At 43.9% G+C, this 17,767-nt stretch overlaps 2 protein-coding genes across 2 annotated transcripts in view; one reads left to right on the top strand and one right to left on the bottom strand.

The window, feature by feature from the left end:
- Nucleotides 1-3: 3 nt before the first annotated feature.
- Nucleotides 4-11,979, bottom strand: DIMT1 (DIM1 rRNA methyltransferase and ribosome maturation factor). Its single transcript, XM_035100427.2, has 12 exons — nt 11,775-11,979; nt 10,856-10,929; nt 9,459-9,545; nt 8,340-8,401; nt 8,148-8,241; nt 7,999-8,048; nt 6,429-6,552; nt 6,192-6,284; nt 4,589-4,653; nt 3,875-3,938; nt 3,664-3,770; nt 4-2,385 (listed from the first exon to the last, which is right to left on the bottom strand). The coding sequence occupies exons 1-12, from the start codon at nt 11,833-11,835 to the stop codon at nt 2,343-2,345; spliced, it is 924 nt and encodes a 307-aa protein (XP_034956318.1). The 5' UTR covers nt 11,836-11,979; the 3' UTR covers nt 4-2,342.
- A 4,322-nt stretch (nt 11,980-16,301) lies between these two features.
- IPO11 (importin 11) overlaps nt 16,302-17,767 on the top strand; it is a 69,412-nt gene continuing 67,946 nt past the window's right edge. Inside the window, exon 1 of the mRNA XM_035100450.2 lies at nt 16,302-16,442. Coding sequence (XP_034956341.1) covers nt 16,305-16,442 — 138 coding nt within the window. The 5' untranslated portion in view covers nt 16,302-16,304. The remainder of the gene's footprint in view (nt 16,443-17,767) is intronic.

Genomic DNA, 17,767 nt, shown 5'->3' with positions numbered 1-17,767 from the left:
CTCTAACATTTTCTTTGTAAAGAGCAAATCTATAAATTAGTGGATGTATAATAAAAGGTACTTGATTATGAAGGAGAGTTGTATCTTAGGATAATACAGATATACGGTATGTGTGCTAGTGTGATGTCAGAATAAGGTGCAATCGAATCTCTGCATATGGGCAGGAAAGGTATCCAATGACTAGGATACCAAAGTAACCCCGTCACGTACGACTAAAATTGGCTTCTGATGCATGGGAGTTTACATGTGCATTAACTGTAGTCCGCAGGTAGTTAGTACTGTTGCTTTAAAAGAAAGTAGCTAATGCATATTTTCCATTTGTACAGTGCCATCAGCTGAAAAGTGAGGTGGATTTGTACCATTTGAGGATTTGCACAATAAACTCCACAAAACTTTTCTGATGCTGAAGAAATTCCACAATGATGCCTGAAAACTTCACAAATGGCACTGTGTGTCCAGCACTTTTTAAGATGGTGGCACTTCAATTATTTTTGCAAATTGATATAAAAAAGTTACCCTTTATATGTATTTTTTTTTGGTCAGAGTGAATTGTAGACCTCTCTAGGAGTTCTCCCTATTCCCAAGATAGATTCCAGGTGCTCATATCAACAACAGACATTCCTTGGAACTGTTTCATAGTTTGTTTCTGGAACATAAGCCCATCTGTGCTGTGGCTGAGGGAAATAAAGGGAAAGCAATGAGAAGAGAGCTTAAATGAGCCAGAGTTTCTCAGTATTCAACATAATCCCCATAGAAAGGTAGCCCTTTGCCATATCATGGTGACAAAGCGCCTGTCTGTAAACATGAAAACTGAAACAGCAATGTAGATTTTACACAATGTGTTTAATAAATTTAACTGAAATATAAATTAGAGATGAGAATTTTACTTCTATACAACTTTTGTAAAATGTCTTCTTTCATAGCTGCATCCTACCATTAGGATGTTTTAGAAAAGATTCATGGAAGATCCTTGCATCAGGAAATTGTGATTCTGTTCAGCTTTGCCTTACATCAAGCTATATCACTAGTGACACACTACCTCTTACAAAATAAAAAAAATTCCTTCCAGTAGCACTTTAGAGACCAACTAAGTTTGTCATTGGTATGAGCTTTCATGTGCATGCACACTTCTTCAGATACCTTAGAGTGTATGGTAAAGATGCAAGCTAGGAAATGCAGGTCTATGTGGGAAAGGATGTGTCCAAAAAAGAGATGCAATTCCCAGCTGCCTTCAGGTGGCACCATAATTAGAAGAGGCACAAGCTTTTCTCTATCCCATCTCTGCTTAAAAAAGCAGGTCTGCCTGGAGAAATTGACTTGACCCTATCTGTGATATATAAGAAGGAAGCCTTCCTTGCTCTGAAAGTAGGACACTTATTAGTTCCTCTGAAAAGAAAATTAATGAAGTAAATGTTCTTTCCAAAGGGAGAGTTGTCATGTGAATATTCTGCAATGAAATCACTTATTGGAATGGAATGAGGTATTTTACTAGTCGAATGTAAGACCAGCCATGAGGACTATCAAATGTGTTATTGGTTTCCACAAGCCGCTTGACAGGGTCCAGGTATACATAGCCTCAAGGAGTTGTATCTTTTACTAAACTGCATGTTCAGGGGTCACATTAGGAATCTGAAAGAGCATGGACACCTCTTGACGTGACTCATACACACATCTGCTAAACTTTACGTTTATGCTACTTCAGGTAAGAAACTAGCAAAATGGAGATGAGTCTTGAAGCCTAAGTGTGCAACAGATCAGTGGCTTAGAGTTGAGGTGCTTGTAAATGTTCAATGTTTGTGCGGAAAACACTGATACAAAAGCATTTTTTATTGCACCATCTAAGAATGACTACAGAACTTGACACACACAAAAAAACTAAGGAGTGGGTTTGGCAATTAAGAGAACCTAGTTTCCATCTTGGATCATGAATTATTTAATAAAGTAACAGTATATGGGTTGTAATATCAAACATAACAGTTATTCTTGGTTGGGGTGGTTTTTCTTGGGAGCAGGTGGTCACTGTGGCTTAGACAATGCAATAAGGAAAATGAAAGGTGCATTTCAGGTGACCCTGAACATGGCTGGAGAGTTTATACTCTGCATCACATATGTTCTCTTAAAAAAAACACCCAAAAGGAGCAGAGCAGAACAAAGGCATGGTGGCGATTGGCTTTGTCCTTCAGAACCCATTTTGCACCAATGGGGTAATTAAACAGCTGGATGTGCATGCGCAGCATAGCACACACTCATCTTGGGTGAAATTCTGATACCACCTTTAGATTGTTCAGTTCATCCTTGCAAAAGCATTGCTGCTCAGCGTCTCTTCCATCTTATTCTTCCCTTTAGGAGAAGTGGATGCCTTTTGCATTGAAGCCATGCAGAACACTGGAAAATGAAAATATTCATATCTCACTGACATTTTATGTGACATTAAGAATGCCACTTGCAAGTGATCCTGGGTCCTTCTGGGTCCAATTTCCAAGGCAAGAGAAAGTTCCCTCCCTTTTTCTGAGCTGCTGCTTCTGAAGTCTTGGAGCCAATAAATATAAAACTCCCCAATTTCACCACCGCACCTACTTCCTGCTACCCTCGGAACTAGATCTGTGGCAATTTTGTTTATTTAGTCATTCAGTTCCTGCTCTGTCCCTCCTCACAAAGGAGCCCAGTTGGCAGTGGAAAAGTTGGTAGGGGTATGATTTAAGAGCAGTTGGGAAGATATGGGCTTGTATAAGACTTCAGAAGCAGTAAAGAACCATCCAGGATTTCTGGCTTCCGTTTGGAACCTGGGAGAAAACACCTAGTCCTCATTTCCTCCACTGAAATCAGTGCAGCCCAGTTCTATGGTTGGGCCAAGATGGCAACTGTTCCTACAGCCATCAGTCCAAGGGACCAGATGACAAGACCCCTCCTTTCAGCCTTGCTGATGTGGTCCTACGGAAAGCAGAAAAATACATTTGGCACCAGGAGCTGCAGGACAACAAGGCAACATCCAACCATCTTAGGGTCACCACCCAGGATCTGTGTAGGATGTACTCCTTAGCCTTTTATTCTCTCAAAGATGTCCCGCAAGGCAGCAGAGGTTTATGGTCAGAGTTTTCCTTCTCCCAGGCGGCGCCTGTCAACCTCCGAAGGTACTCCATCTGCTCCTCACTACAGCACATGCAGAAACCACCTTCCTGACTGTTGGACCACTACCGTATCGGTCTCATCCACTCAATCTGCCAAAGCCTGCCTGTCCTTTGCATGAAGGGGAAGTCCCAAACTCCCCAAGGGTTTGAGACCCGCTGGCTACCCTCATCTGGGCTCGGAAAATAACAGCCTGCCTCGTTTGCAGCTAGTGTGGCGGAGTAGTAGGCACAATCATAAAAGCTCCCTTCCCAACCCCCAGGATGTACAATTTACACATTGGGGGTCATTTGTGTGTGCGGACTGGTCTCAAGAGCACTTCCTCTGACATTGCATATGTGGAAGGAAGAGTGGCCTGCCAAACTGATAACACACTGCAAGGAAGGCAAAGCGTAGAAGCATCTAAGGTATCAAGGGGAATCTCTCCCACCCCTGCCCTCCACACTTATTTTTGTTTTCATTTTGGAAATAGGGGGCCTCTGTTTAAAGGAGAGCATGCAATGCACCGAAGCTTGAAAGAAATGCCCTTGGCTTCACCTGATGAAGTCATCAATATCCATAACTCGTGCACGTTTTTCTGCATAACCAGTGTCTTTTAGGATCCCCTGTATGAAACTTCCAATACTGAAATCTTCTGGAATTTCCTGTCAATACAGAACAGAAAGCAGAGAATTTTGCTTATGCAGCAAGACGCTGATGCTTAGATGAAGCTTGTTTGGGGGAGGTGGAGAATGCTTGAAATGCTTACCAAGTTATTTTGTGAACAGTGAATCCGATAATTCTTTTCCAGAAGCTTTTTCACAGCTTTTGAACTGAGAAGAAGAAGAAGAAGAAAGTTGCACGTATAGATCTTTCGGGATGAGGGTGGGCAAATACAAAATTCTCTTTTCAAATCTATTTTCCTCCAAAGAAAGCTATTGCTGGCTGGAGCTGGAGCCCAAAACATCTGGAGAGTACCAGATAATATCCAGCTGTTTTGGACTACAATTCCCATCATCTCTGACCACTGGTCCTGCTAGCTAGAGATGATGGGCTTTGTAGTCCAAAAACAGCTGGAGACCTAAGTTTGGGAAACCCTGCTCTAGTCTATATATCCATGAGGAGCCCTGATTTGTCTTGGTGACTTTTGGCTCTCAGCTCCCTTCTTCCAGTGACTGAGGTGGAAGAAAATGCTGAGAAGCTAGGCCCACCACCTTCTCCCTCCATTCCCTGCTCTTAGTTAATGAAAGATGGAGGGACAGGACAATTCTTAGCAATTGAGTCATCTGGCCTAGTGCTTCCTATTGTCCATGAAACATACACACTTCTTCCAAGGTCCAGAAAAATAACACCCCACCCAGTCTCAGTCCACAATGGTCAGCATGATTAGCAATTCAGCCAAGGAGAAACGGTCGGCTCTTGCAGGAGGAAAGAGACTGCCTAGCAGCACACCAAACATTTCCTCCAAGATGCGTTAACTTACTTAAAAACTGCAGCGAGTGTCTTGTTTTTCCTGACAAAGACTATCCTCAGTAGACCATCCCACTCCTGAATAAAAATTAAAAATACACATCGTTTAAGAAATCTTTTCAGAGGGGTTTACAGAGCTCCTGCTACCCACCACGCCTCCCAGTGCCCATTTCATTATGTTTGGGTTCCCATACATCTCTCACGTACCCCAATATCGCCTCTTCTTTTTCCTTCTTCAATCTGCAGATTAGCTGTGTGTCTGCCTGTTTTCAAAATTCTGCATCAGGGACGGGGAACCTGTGGCCTATCAGAGGTTGTTGGACTTCCAACTCCCCTCAGCACCAGCCAACATGGCCAACCGTCAGGGATGAGGAGCGGTGTAGTCCAAGCAACAGGTTGCCCACCCATTTACCTGCTAGTAGGATATGGCGGTATTCAAAATGTGCTTAACTCCCTGTGAGAGAAGCCACTAGGAAAAGCCCCATTCAGGATTTACAAATCTCTCCCAAGTCACAAGGAATGTGCTTTGAAATGCAGTATAACCAAGGGATACTTTGACAGGTCTCTACGTGGATACTCAATATTTAAAGACTTGCCTATCTCAACAGGTAGAGTGGAGGCTGACGAGGACTCCGGTTTTCAATGTACCACCCTGCTTTTAGCCTCAATGGAAACTATGAAGCCTTGGCATCAAAGCTTAGCACCGTTAGGGCTTTTCATTCAAGCTAATGAAACCTGCCCTTTTACCACAAGGAAGAGATTAGCCCTCCTCTTTCCTCTCTAAAGGCTAAGTTTTGTTTTGCCAACACCATTCCAAATCACAAAATAATACTCTGAAGAAGCACTCAAAGTTTCCACCCCATCATCTTACTTTCTTATTAGTTCAGTTTCTGATAATTGGTTCTCATGGGAAACTTACAGATTCTTGCTTCACACAGTTAACTCAAGGCAGTGTCAATTTACTCTTGGCAGAAAGCCAAGGTCTGCCTGGCCTAGCAACAGCTCTCTGATTGGTTAATGACCAGCACTGAACTCTGTTATCTAGGAATGCTAGCACAGTTGTTTCTTGTTGGGTGTTAGGAGTAGGAGTGCTGCGTATGGTTGAAGAGAGAGAGACAGGGAGGATTTATTTTGCTTTGCTTTGTATGCAGAAACTCTGCTGGTTTTATTTTCTTTTAATAAATCCTGTAAATAGTTATTCTGCGTCTAGCCGACTAGTTGTTTCCACCTCAACTAGCTTCTGCGCTGTGCAGGAAAACTCTGCTACGTTTGGGCTAAAGCCACTAGAGCTATGCCTGACACTTCAAAATTCTAAGATAACTGATGTTAACAAGGTGTGAAGCAGGGATGGGGAGCCTACAACCCTCCTGTTGCTATTGCACTCTAACTCCCATGATCCTTGACCACTGGCCAAGTTTGCCGGGGCTGCAGGGAGCTGGAGTCTAAAAACATCTGGTTACACATCCCTGTTGTAAAATGCTAGGCAACCTTCACAACAACGGTTGCTTGATTGTTGCTTCGATACCATCTTGGGAAGAATATTCAAAACAGTACATTGAGGACGTTTGCATATTAATTGTTTTCATGCATATTACATTAATATCGATGAGTCTCACCTGAAAATTGATTGGCGGTGGAGGGTTCCTTGGCTCTATTCTCACAACACTGGATTCAACTTTGGGTGGCGGTTTAAAATTATTTTTCCCTACCTGTTAATCATTATAAAAGTTAGCTCTCAGGGGAGGGAAAAAGAAAAGAAAAGAATTTTCAGCCTCTTAAAAGCTTGCTTGCCGACCCCAGCCTTTGATCTGAAATTCCACAAACCCAGTTTTGCTATTGCTTATTTTCCTTACCTTCATCAGATGATCGACGCGGGCTAGGAGCTGAGTATTAACAGAGAGTCTGCAATATAGGGGAGAGCCTGGCTTTGCAACCAAGCGAAGAGCAAATTCTCTTTGAAACATGAGGACTGCGCACCTGGAAGTTAAAAATGAGTTGCAAGCATTGAGCCATACAGCCTTTAAGCAAGGCCAACAACTTAGCAACACTTATTCATCAGTAGCCTACGTACACACAACTATGAATATTAAGAGGATACAGACCACAGTGAATGTAACAGAAGCTCTGATTAAACCCTGATTTCAAACCATTTCCTTCATTCATTCATTCACTGCCTCCTCGCTATGTTTAAGGCAGCTGATGACAATATTATGGCAACAAACAAATACCTGACATGTCAACGACAATGGAGATTCATTTGACTGGCACGTCAGCTATTTATTAATTGCTTCCATCAGATTTATATCTGTTAATTACTGATACTTCAACTTTGCTTCAATATCTATACCCCCACCCTGTATTGGAAAAAACATGTATCTTTTTCTGCCAATCATTTGCAGATGAAATCTAATGAAAACTCAACTTGGGAAATGGGATGGGAGGGCAAAAATAACCACCTTCAGTCCCCAAATGTCAGACTACTTGGAAAGATGTAAAGTGACGATGCTTAGCCGTTTCGACTTCAAGAACAAACAGCTATTTGTGCACAATCCACATAGAGACACCTTCCTTTCATCTGAGACATACTAATCATAACTCCGAATGTGAAAGATGAAAGTGTTTTTAGCATTCTAGCTTGACAAATTGCTCATCATTTGTTTTCTAGATCAGTTGGTTGCCAATACCAATGCACTGGGTTGAAACCAACGACACATGAATAGATTCCTTCTTGCTTAACAGGACTTTCCCTTCCTCTTCATTTCCTGCACTCCCCCCCCCCCCAACACCTTTTGAGCAGACTGGGGTGGGGGAGAGCATGTGGGGTCTGCAGAGAGGAAGGTGAAGTCCTGTTGTGTTAGTCGAAGTTTGCTCTGCCCAGTGCAAACACACCACTGGATACAAGTCATTCTCCATAGTTACCGTATTGGCCTGAATACAAGCCTCACTTTTTTTTTCTTTCCAAATTCCGACCATGAAAAGTTAAAGTGCAGCTTAAATTCGCGACCTTACAGAAATTGGCTTTTATGATATCGCTACTGAAACAGAAATACAGTAAAACAGAACAAAAAAACTTTTTATTGCCGATTTGCGAGCTTGAGACTGTTCATTTGCCATTTACGGGTGTGAGTGCCTGCGGAATTGTAGCAATTGAATAGTGATTTGTGATTATAGCGACTGTACAGTAACTTTTGCGGGCTTGCAAGATCAAAGGCTTAAATTGGCTCAGAGTTACAATTCTACCAACTGCAGCGATTTTTCAGCCTGTAACCCAATTTTAAGGGAGCGGCTTATATTCGGGTATTGTCTTTTTTTCCTCTTGAATTTTAAAGGTGCGGCTTATTTGCGGGTGCGGCTTATATTCGAGCCAATACGGTAATTATGTGTCAAAGCACCTAAAATCTATTAGATACAATATAGTTGTACCTGAAGAAAGGCCGGTGCAGCAGTAGCTTAAAAACAAAGGGAGATGAAATCTGAAAACAAAAGAAGTGGTGTTAATTTTCAGTAGGTTTATTACTGCAAGCCATAAATTATATTGGCCCTTTCCCCAAATCGGTTGGTTTTGCCCTTACTTGATAAGGCAAGTTAGCCACACAAGCATCAAAGAAAGGCAGGTCACTTTTCAACACATCTCCGATCTTTATTTCAAGTTTGTTAGCCAGAGGCCTGGGACAAAGCAAAATTATTCCATTAATACATTTCCAAGACAGGTTCTAGGCGGAAAACAGCATCATTCTACCCTCGCACCCACTTTTTGCACTTACGTGCCCTGGACTCTCTTCTGAAGTTCACCAGCAAGTTTTACGTCCAATTCACAAGCGATTACCTGAAAAAGAATAATAATATACAGTGGTACCTTGACTTCCGAATGCCTCAACTTCCGAAGGTTTCGACTTACGAAGTCAGCAAACCCGGAAGTATTTTCACCGCACGTGCGTTCTGCGCATGCGCAAAGTGCAAAATCACGCTTCGCACATGCGCAAAATGAAGGTTTCGACTTACGAAGAGCGCCGTGGAATGGATCGCCTTCGTAAGCCGAGGTACCGCTGTACAAATGACTACGTGTGTGATCCATACACACTGTAGAAGGATTTTGTACCTATGTAGAATCATGATGGAATGTGAGCCGCATAAGAACCAAGTGTTTTACAGAAGCATTTTCATTTCATTTATTTTACCTGATTTCCCCTCTGAAATGAAGCCCAAAGTGGCTAACAGCATCATACAAAAAACAAATCTACTGATTTCAGCAGATAACAAAGCTCTATAAATCTGCCAATGAAAATGTTATAATAAGCCTATAAACAAAATTTATAATCAAATTTATACAATTTCAGTGAACAATCCAAACGAAATTCAGTAACATATCTGTAAAGAGGGGGATAAAGAAATACAATACACAGTTTGGCCCAAAAGATACACATTTTTATCACCAAGCCAGCAACTAGACCACTAGTTTAGTAGAACGAAGCAGAATGGTAGAAGATTCAGAACAGACAAGTTATTCACACATTGCACAGTTACAACATTTATACTCTGTGCTTTAGCCAAAAGGTTCTCTAAGTAGCTTACAAAAATAAATTCTAAAACCATCGTCACCATCAGGCTCACAAAAATACATGACACATGAGGGAAAAGCAAACTCAGGCACAGAATCTAAGACAGGCATCCCCAAACTGCGGCCCTCCAGATGTTTTGGCCTACAACTCCCATGATCCCTAGCTAACAGGACCAGTGGTCAGGGATGATGGGAATTGTAGTCCAAAACATCTGGAGGGCCGAAGTTTGGGGATGCCTGATCTAAGAGTTCTCTTCCCAACTCCCCCAGTAGCCAAATGTGAATAAAAAGAGAAGAACATCTTTATTATTTGGAAGTTCTTTACCTTTTTCACTTTTTCTAACATTTTTACTGTCATGTTTCCAGTGCCAGGACCAACTTCTAGAACAACATCAGTAGGGTACAAGGAAGCCTGAAAGTGAGTAACATTGGAAATTACATGAAAAACTGGTTTTAGAAAAGCAGCAAGTACAGTAGTACCTCCGGTTACGAACCGGATCCGTTCCAGAGGCCCGGCCACATCCCGAAAACTTCGTAACTGGAGCTGTCCTTCTGTGCACACGCACAGCGCGATTGAGCACTTCTGCACATGCGGCGAAACCCGGAAGTATACACTTCCGAGTCTGCCGCATTCGCAACCTGAAGTTTACGTATCCAGAGGGATACATAAGCAGAGGTACGATTGTACTTGACAAAAGTACTAGCTGGGCCAATATCGGAAGGCACATTAAAGTAGCTCTGATCCAGTAGTCTGTAGGAGGATCGACAACAAGAAGGGGAGTCATCATCTTGGCTTCCACCTGGTCCTGAAGAGCCTGGTGTGCAGACCTAGTTGTCATGTCAGCCACAGACCTTCATGCTGATCTGGACTGGCCACAACTACATGCCTGGCTACTGAGAAGCAACACCTGAAGAGTATGTTACTGAAGTTCAGTAACAACCTCAACCATTCTGGCTTCCCATCCACAGGCTTTTGTGTGAGAGGCATGGAGGAAAGAAGTTGAAGGTGTCAGTTGTCTTTTTGGCCTTTTTGTAGGAAGATCTAGAGCAGGGTCTTCAACCAAACACGTTGAGAAGACAAGTAGCCACCCTTAGAGCAATCCCATCTAAGCCACTCTCCCACCCTTATTAGGTTCTCATCATCTAGCAAGGTGCTTTTTGAAGCGGATGGTGCTTTTGAGGACACCACCTGTTCATAGATACCCAACTCGAGACCTACACAGAGTTCTCAGGATCTGACCAAGCCTTCTCCTGAGCCTCCGAAGAGTTAGGCTGAAAGCTGTTTCACTTATTATTTGGGGCACAGACACACAAATCATTTAAAGCCATTTTACACTACATGAGTAGCATTCAACTGAGTTTTATTCAGAGCAGAAGTATTGAAATGAATGAACTTAACTTAGTCATACTCATTAATTTCAGTAGCTAAGCTCCAATTAAACTTAGCTGAATACCGCCAATGTTGTTAAAATTTAAAGGTGTACTTCATTATTTTCATATTGATGCTAATCGTTCTTCTTAATATCATTCTTCATTTCTAGAAATCAAGCGATAGTGTTTCACAGTGTAGTCATATACATGTCAACTTAGGAGTACTGTAAGCCAAATGATTTCATTGAGGTTTACTCAAAGGTAAGTGAGCATAGAACTGCAGCCTTAGCCAGATTTGTACTCATTCACCTTTAAGCACTTCTCTTTGTATCGAAAGTGCTTATTACCTACCTTTTCTATAATGCTGTTAACAATGAGAGGATTTTTCAAAATATGTTGACCGAGTCCAGTGTTGAACCTGATACCTATTAGTAAAGACAAAATAGTAGACAAACAAAAAGAAAAGTTAGCCACAGGGTGCTGTTTACATTTGTTAATGAACTGTGGCTTTTAATACAGTAGTCTTCAACTTTATAATAAAGCATAGGTCAAACATTCATTACCTCTGCCCACCTGTAATTTAAGAGTGCATGAAGGACCAGCTGTTGAATCTTAGAACTGGAATCACAGAGTTGGAAGGGAGCCGCAAGGGTCATCTAGTATGAACCGCTGCAATGCAGGAATATACAGGGGGCTGATAAAGCCTGGGACCTTGGCATTATAAACACCAAGCTCTAAACAACTAAGCTAACTGTTGTTTTGCTCTTCCCTAAGCAGCCTACAACACCGCTACCCTGCCTGGTACAGGTGGCAATCCAATTTACTTGCATTTATATGCCACTTTTCCTCCAGGACGTCATAAAAGTTCTCCTTCTACTCTTTACCTTTCGCAACAATCCTGCGAGGTAGGTGAGGCTGAGCGATCAGGACTGGCCCAGTGACACTTGGCGCACTTTGTAGCTGAGCGAGGATTCAAAACAGGGTCTCTTCCTACCCCTAGTCCAACTTTCTAACCGCTACCTCACAACTCTGTTTTTATCTACAGTACAGTACACGTTTTATGCCACCCTTCGATCCGAAGCAACAAACTCGCGAGGCTGGGCTAGACTGGGAGACGGCGATGGCTCAGCAGGGAACCGAACCCCGGTCCGGCGGCACTCTAACCACTACACCGCACCGCCTGCTCCCTGTGGCAAGATCAGGAGCCAGGAAAGGAACCTGGGAAAAGCCAGTTCCCGTCTCCGTCCGCTGGAGTCTTTCCTCCTCTCACCTGGCGCTTTTCCTTCTGGGCGCTGCTGCCTCGAGCGCGGCTGCTTCTTTACCTTCGGCATGATCGGTAAAGCGGCCAGACCCCCACCAGCCCACGCTGCTTTCCTCACTGTCGCGGAGAGTTCCGGGGAGGAAGCCGTCACGCGCACTGCCTGCTGGGACAAGTAGTTTTATCTACTCAGTCGCTGAACACGGCGAAGCCTTTCTGGCGACTACATTTCCCGAAAAGCACCGCGATCAAGACTCTCCCATAGAGATAAGGCAAATGATAGACCGTGGGAAGTGGATCGAGAAATTGGTCCTACGCACCTTCCTGAGACGCCACCTGGTGCTGGAGAATCAGCAGCAGAGCTTTGTGGCACCTAAAAAAAACCTCAGCACGTTTATTATGGCTGAAAGCTCGGCCCACCTCCTCACTCACTACACGTGGCTGGGGAGGGGACTGTGACGCGCACATTAGGATCACACTTGGTGCGGGAAGTGGACGACAGTAAATGGAAAGTTGTTGATCTTTAAGTTGCCGCAAGACTTTGGGCTGGTTTTGCTGCAGCAGGCGAACAGGTTGCCCCTCTGAAACTCGGGGTGCTGGCCAAAGCCGTTAGGGATGGATGCGAGGGTGGCGGTGGGATGAGGACGACACACAGCCTGAAGAACGCCCCATAAAATGCGAGCGCCGTATAGTTCTCTCCCGAAGATATAAACTTGGGTAAAGATAGAGACTTGTCTTAAATCACCGTTTCGAATAGACCTTGTTTGTTTATTCAATTTGTACACCGCCCTTCAACCGAAGATCGCAAGGTGGCTTCTTAACAGATAAAAACAAAAAAATACATACTGTAATAAGAAACAATAGTAATAACCCCTCCCCCCCCGGAGTTCGAGGCCATAAAGATATGTAACGAAGGCGGCAGTCAAGTCTCCCCGGGGAGGGCATTCAGCACAGGGGGAGCCACTGCAGAAAAGTTCACTCTCTGGTCCTCTCGTGGAGGAGGCACACGAAGAAAAGCCTCAGGTGACGATCGTAGAGACCAGATCGCTTCATATCCGGAGAGGAGGCCTTCAGGCGAGTTTTAATTTTAATTTTTCTTTCCCCACTTAACGCCGGTCGCTCGCCCGAGCAGCTGCAGGCCTTGGTAACCACGGCGACCCGAGGGAAGGGAGGGAACAGGGAAGTCGAGGGGGGCGGCGGCGAGCCGCGATGACGTCAGTAGGCCGCGCCGCCTCGCCCTGGCACGGTGTGAGAGCCCCGGCTAGTGGCGCGAGCTTCGGAATAAGTGGGCTCCGCGTGCGCGAGACCGAGATCGCGGGTAAGGAGCTAAGCCCAGGGCAGGAGGAAGTGGGGCCGCGCGCGCGCGCGAGCGACACACACACAGAGCGAGCCGCCCCCGGCCCACAACTCCGGGCAGGGTAGGTCCACTTGCGTGAGGGGGCGGCGATGGCGATGGCGACGGCCGGCAGCCTGCCATGCCATCGCTCGAGCAGGCGAGGAGCCCGGAGGCTCCCAGATACGAGTCCTCTTCCCACCCTGCTCGGGAGTCCAGAGCACTTGTTCGCGTTCAGGATCTGGAGTGGGAAAGGGGGCTTGTGTCTTGTGTCAGGTCTGGACACATTGGGCTGCCTGTACCGGTCGACCTGTGGGGGGAAATCGGGGGTGGTGGTGGCGGTGGCGGGCGGGGTGGGGGTCACGACCGTGCGGCAGGGCTGCCAAGTGTGGCAGAAGAGGACACGGTCGTCACACCTGTCCTCAGGTAGGAGCTTCTTCCTTGTCGACCTGCCCTAAAGTCGTCTGGTGAATGCTGAGAGCTCCCTTGCACTGTTGGTCCCTTAAAAGGTTCGAAAGAGCCTGTTGGATCTGGCCATCAGCCCATCCAGTCCAGCATCCTGTTCTCACAGTGGCCGGCCAGATGCCTGTGGGGAAACCCGCAAGCAGGACCAGAGCACAAGAGCAGTTTCCACCCCGACCCCGATTTCCAGCAACTGCTATTCTGGAATTGATGGTGGAGGCACTGCTAGCCTTATCCGCCATGCATCTGTCTAATTTCTTTAAGCCAGGCATCCCCAAACTGCAGCCCTCCAGATGTTTTGGCCTACAACTCCCACGATCCCTAGCTAACAGGACCAGTGGTCGGGGAAGATGGGAATTGTAGTCCAAAACATCTGGAGGGCCGAAGTTTGGGGATGCCTGAGCTAGGTGTTAAGACTATACGCTAAATCACTTAAGCGGCAATCCTAGCCCCACTTAACTGGGAGTGAGCCTCCTTAAACTCTCTGGAACTTACTTTTCAGAAGACATAATGACTCTAACACTAGAGACATGGTGTGCAGAATTGCAATATAATAGCATGATTGAGAACTCAACTATGTATGTGGAAAAGAGTTGTGTTTGAAATTAGCCAAGTGCTAGGCGCATTTTGCACCTGGCTATCGACCACTTGCAATCAAGTGAACATGCCTGCATGCCAGGATGATGCCTGACATCTGGGGATGCATACATTGGATCATGACTGTTTTCACACACTATTACCGCATCCTGTAGAATTCTATCTATTATATTTTATCTGCACAATCAGGATGAATTTCAGGAACCCAAATGCTTTTTCTGTGCAGCCTGAGCAGGGGTGAGGCCAAGAGGGGCGATCTCCTCATGATCTCGTCATCTGGGCAGCCCAGGACCTCCATCTACACTGTTACATTGCACCCAAGGGAGGCTACTTGGTGCTGCTAATGCAAAGATTTCACTTCACTCCCTGCCCTCAACTCCATTGCTTTGTGTATAAGCTTAACATATTAACACCTCAAGGACAAAGCTTGCTGCTTCTGCCTCAGCCCGCAGCAGGGCTCTGCAGGCTGTGTTGTGTAAGTTTACACCTTTCTAAAATAAAGCACTAGAACTGGCCATTCTGGCTTTTTTTACATCCTTTTGTATCCCTGCACCAAACTACTCACACAGGCCCTACTTTGGGTAGGTGTGTGCATAGTCACCTGAGAATACACCTCTTTGAACTCAGTAGTGCTTGATTCAACAGTATAGAGGTATAAATAGGAAAGCTCACATAACTTTTTATGAATAGTTTTCTGTCAATGTTTGCCTTTTGTATACATTGTGAGCCTAGTAGGGCAGTTTTAGTTTGCTTCTCAGTTTACTTTTAATTATGCTAAAATTGTTTCCCCTTCTAAATTTGACAAAGTTGTATTTTTGCAATCTTGCTAATGAAACATTGAGCTTCTATTATTTCTGTTTATTTTTAATCAGATAGTTGGGTCACTGCAATTCACATTTAAAAAGGGGAAGACTTTTGAGAACAAATTTATGTTCTGTGAAAAATAACTAATTACAATTCTCTGTTCAGCAGAATTGCATTTTTGTACCCACTGAAACAGATGCCTAAAGCATGCAAATATGCCTGGAAAATTCCTCCTTCTGTATGTTTAATGCTGAAGTTCTGCAGTCCAGGCTTTTATTGAAACATAGATCATTTTGAGAGCAGATTGGAAGCTGAGAAATTATAAATGGAACTAGTTTCCTTAAGAAAATGGAACAGGGAAAGCATTTGATATTGTGGTTGTATAAATGGGTAAGATTTCTGTTTGTTGTTTTTGGAGTTGAGACAGCTGCTCCTGATTCAGATTTTGCTCTGTGTATTGTGCTTTGGAGGAGAGCAATTTATTATTATTATTATTATTGATATTTGTAATTGCTTTTCATATTTGTTAGCCACCTTGGACATTTCATGGAATGACAGAGAAGGGTTAAGTGTTGCAGGATGTTTCAATGTTTCAGAGGCATCTTGCTACAAGGGAAATGTGAATAGTTTGCTTATTTTCTCTTTAATATGTGTGACTCCAGTTCTAAAAAAAATGCACATATTATTTGTCTTTGTGGAATTAAACCAATGCCCCATCTGTACCTTACATTTAAAGCAGTATCATACGTATATTCTTGGATTTCAACAAGTCTACAGTAAGCATGTCTAATGTTGGATTTCACTTTATATTCTCAGTCTTCAGATGATACATACCGGTAGTGGTTCAATTAAATAGTGATTTAAAGCCTTGGGTTCAGTGAATCCTTAACTTTCCAAATAACAGGTGAAGTTGCCATATAGAAACTCAGATATATAAGCTAGGCACCAAATGGCTCATAAAACTAGGGCTAGTCACCAAACAGGAATGCCTAGTTGCCATTTTTGGGTCAGACAACTCAAAAATTGTATTTTTCAGTATGACTTTTTGGTTTCTGAAATTTATTCTGACTATGCAGATAAGATATCATGGATAGAATTCTACAGGTTGTGTTGCTAGTGTGTGAAAACAGTCAAGATTCAAGGATCCCCAGGCATGCGCCTCCAGGTGGTGGAGGCGTCAGGCACTATCCTGGCGCCAAGGCAGCTTCACTTGGTCGCAAGTGGCCAATAGTCAGGTGCAAACTGTGCCTGGCGAATTGCGAATGCTGCAATATGGAATAGGTAAATAGTGTACAGTATATACTTATGCCAATGGGTTTCTCTTAAAATATCTTTGGCAGATTTTCATGGATCTCAATAGCGCCAGTAGCATTGTTCTTCAGGTCTTGACCCAAGCCACCAGTCAAGATACCGTTGTGCTGAAACCAGCCGAGGAACAACTGAAACAGTGGGAGACACAACCAGGGTTCTATTCAGTATTGTTGGTAAGTCTTAAGTCATTATTGCTTCCTTTTTTACCTTCATTCCCCTGACTTCTTTCTTGGTCAAGATGAATGAATTAATCATTTATTACGGTCGGAGACCAGCTTTCAAAACACGTTTGGGGGAACAATCCCAAAGGACAAAACATACATATAAAACTTTGTGCAATGATAAAATTAATGTTAATAAATACAGTGAGCGTAAAGATACTTAAAACTTTAAGATAAGCTGGCGCAGAGAACAGGCCCTGGGTCGCTTGAGGGATATATATATATATATATATATTGCTCACCCCAATGTATTTATGTTGTAAAAAGGCAAAGGTGTTGTTTCTTGTAGCAGTAAATCCATTTTCAGCAGAGTTTTAGCATTGGGGAAGGTAGACATTAGGGCTTATGGAAGCCATTTTGTGTTTTTACTACAACCTCAAGGTCCACCAACTGAGATGCAGAATTTAATTATTTGTTTTTTGCAGATTTACAGGATACCTGCAGTCCACTGCTGCTGATTTGGAGCAATTATAAGTAACTGTAAAATGCCTGCCATTTGTGGACTGGATAGGAAGTGGGCAAAGTGGCAGTGATGGGAAGCTCCCTAACATATTGTAAGGTCTGAGGCTGACACAGTCACAGGCAAGGGGGCTCGGTACTTTTCTTTCCTCCCCTCTCCACTCAATATGATACCATCTCTTCTTCCTCGTCTTGAAGGCTGGGTATGTTTAGCCTGGAAAAGAGGAGACTGAGAGGAGATACGATAGCCATCTTCAAATATCTTAAGGGCTGTCACATGGAATAGGGAACAAGCTTATTTTTGCCTGCTCTGGAGGGTAGGACACGAAGCAATGGCTTCAAGTTACAGTACAAGAAAGGAGATTCCAACTAAACATATGGAAAAACTTTCTGACAGAGCTGTTCGACAGTGAAACAGACTCCCTCGAGAGGTTGTGGACTCTCCTTCCTTGGAGGTTTTTAAGCAGAGGCTGGATGACCACCTATCATGGATGCTTTAGCTGAGATTCCTGCATTTCAGAGGGTTGGACTGGATGATCCTTGGGTGCATCCCAACTCTTACGATGCTATGATTCCTTGATAAGACTACATGGGCCTTGAAGCTAAGGAATAAGAGAGTGGGTAGCAGTGCAATCCTGTGCACATAAGCAAGTCCTAGTGTCTTCAGTGGGACTTACTGCCGGGCAAATGTGTATAGGATTGTGGCTCAGAACTTGTTGGCATTATTTCTACATATATCTATTATATCTATATACAATGCTTGGGCCTCTCATTCACTGACAGAGATATCAAAGGGGGGATAATTTTAAGTCTGAAAA

The sequence above is a fragment of the Zootoca vivipara genome, chromosome 11 (assembly GCF_963506605.1).
Source record: "Zootoca vivipara chromosome 11, rZooViv1.1, whole genome shotgun sequence".
Classification (NCBI taxonomy): domain Eukaryota; kingdom Metazoa; phylum Chordata; class Lepidosauria; order Squamata; family Lacertidae; genus Zootoca; species Zootoca vivipara.
This window is presented reverse-complemented; position numbering and strand designations above follow the sequence as displayed.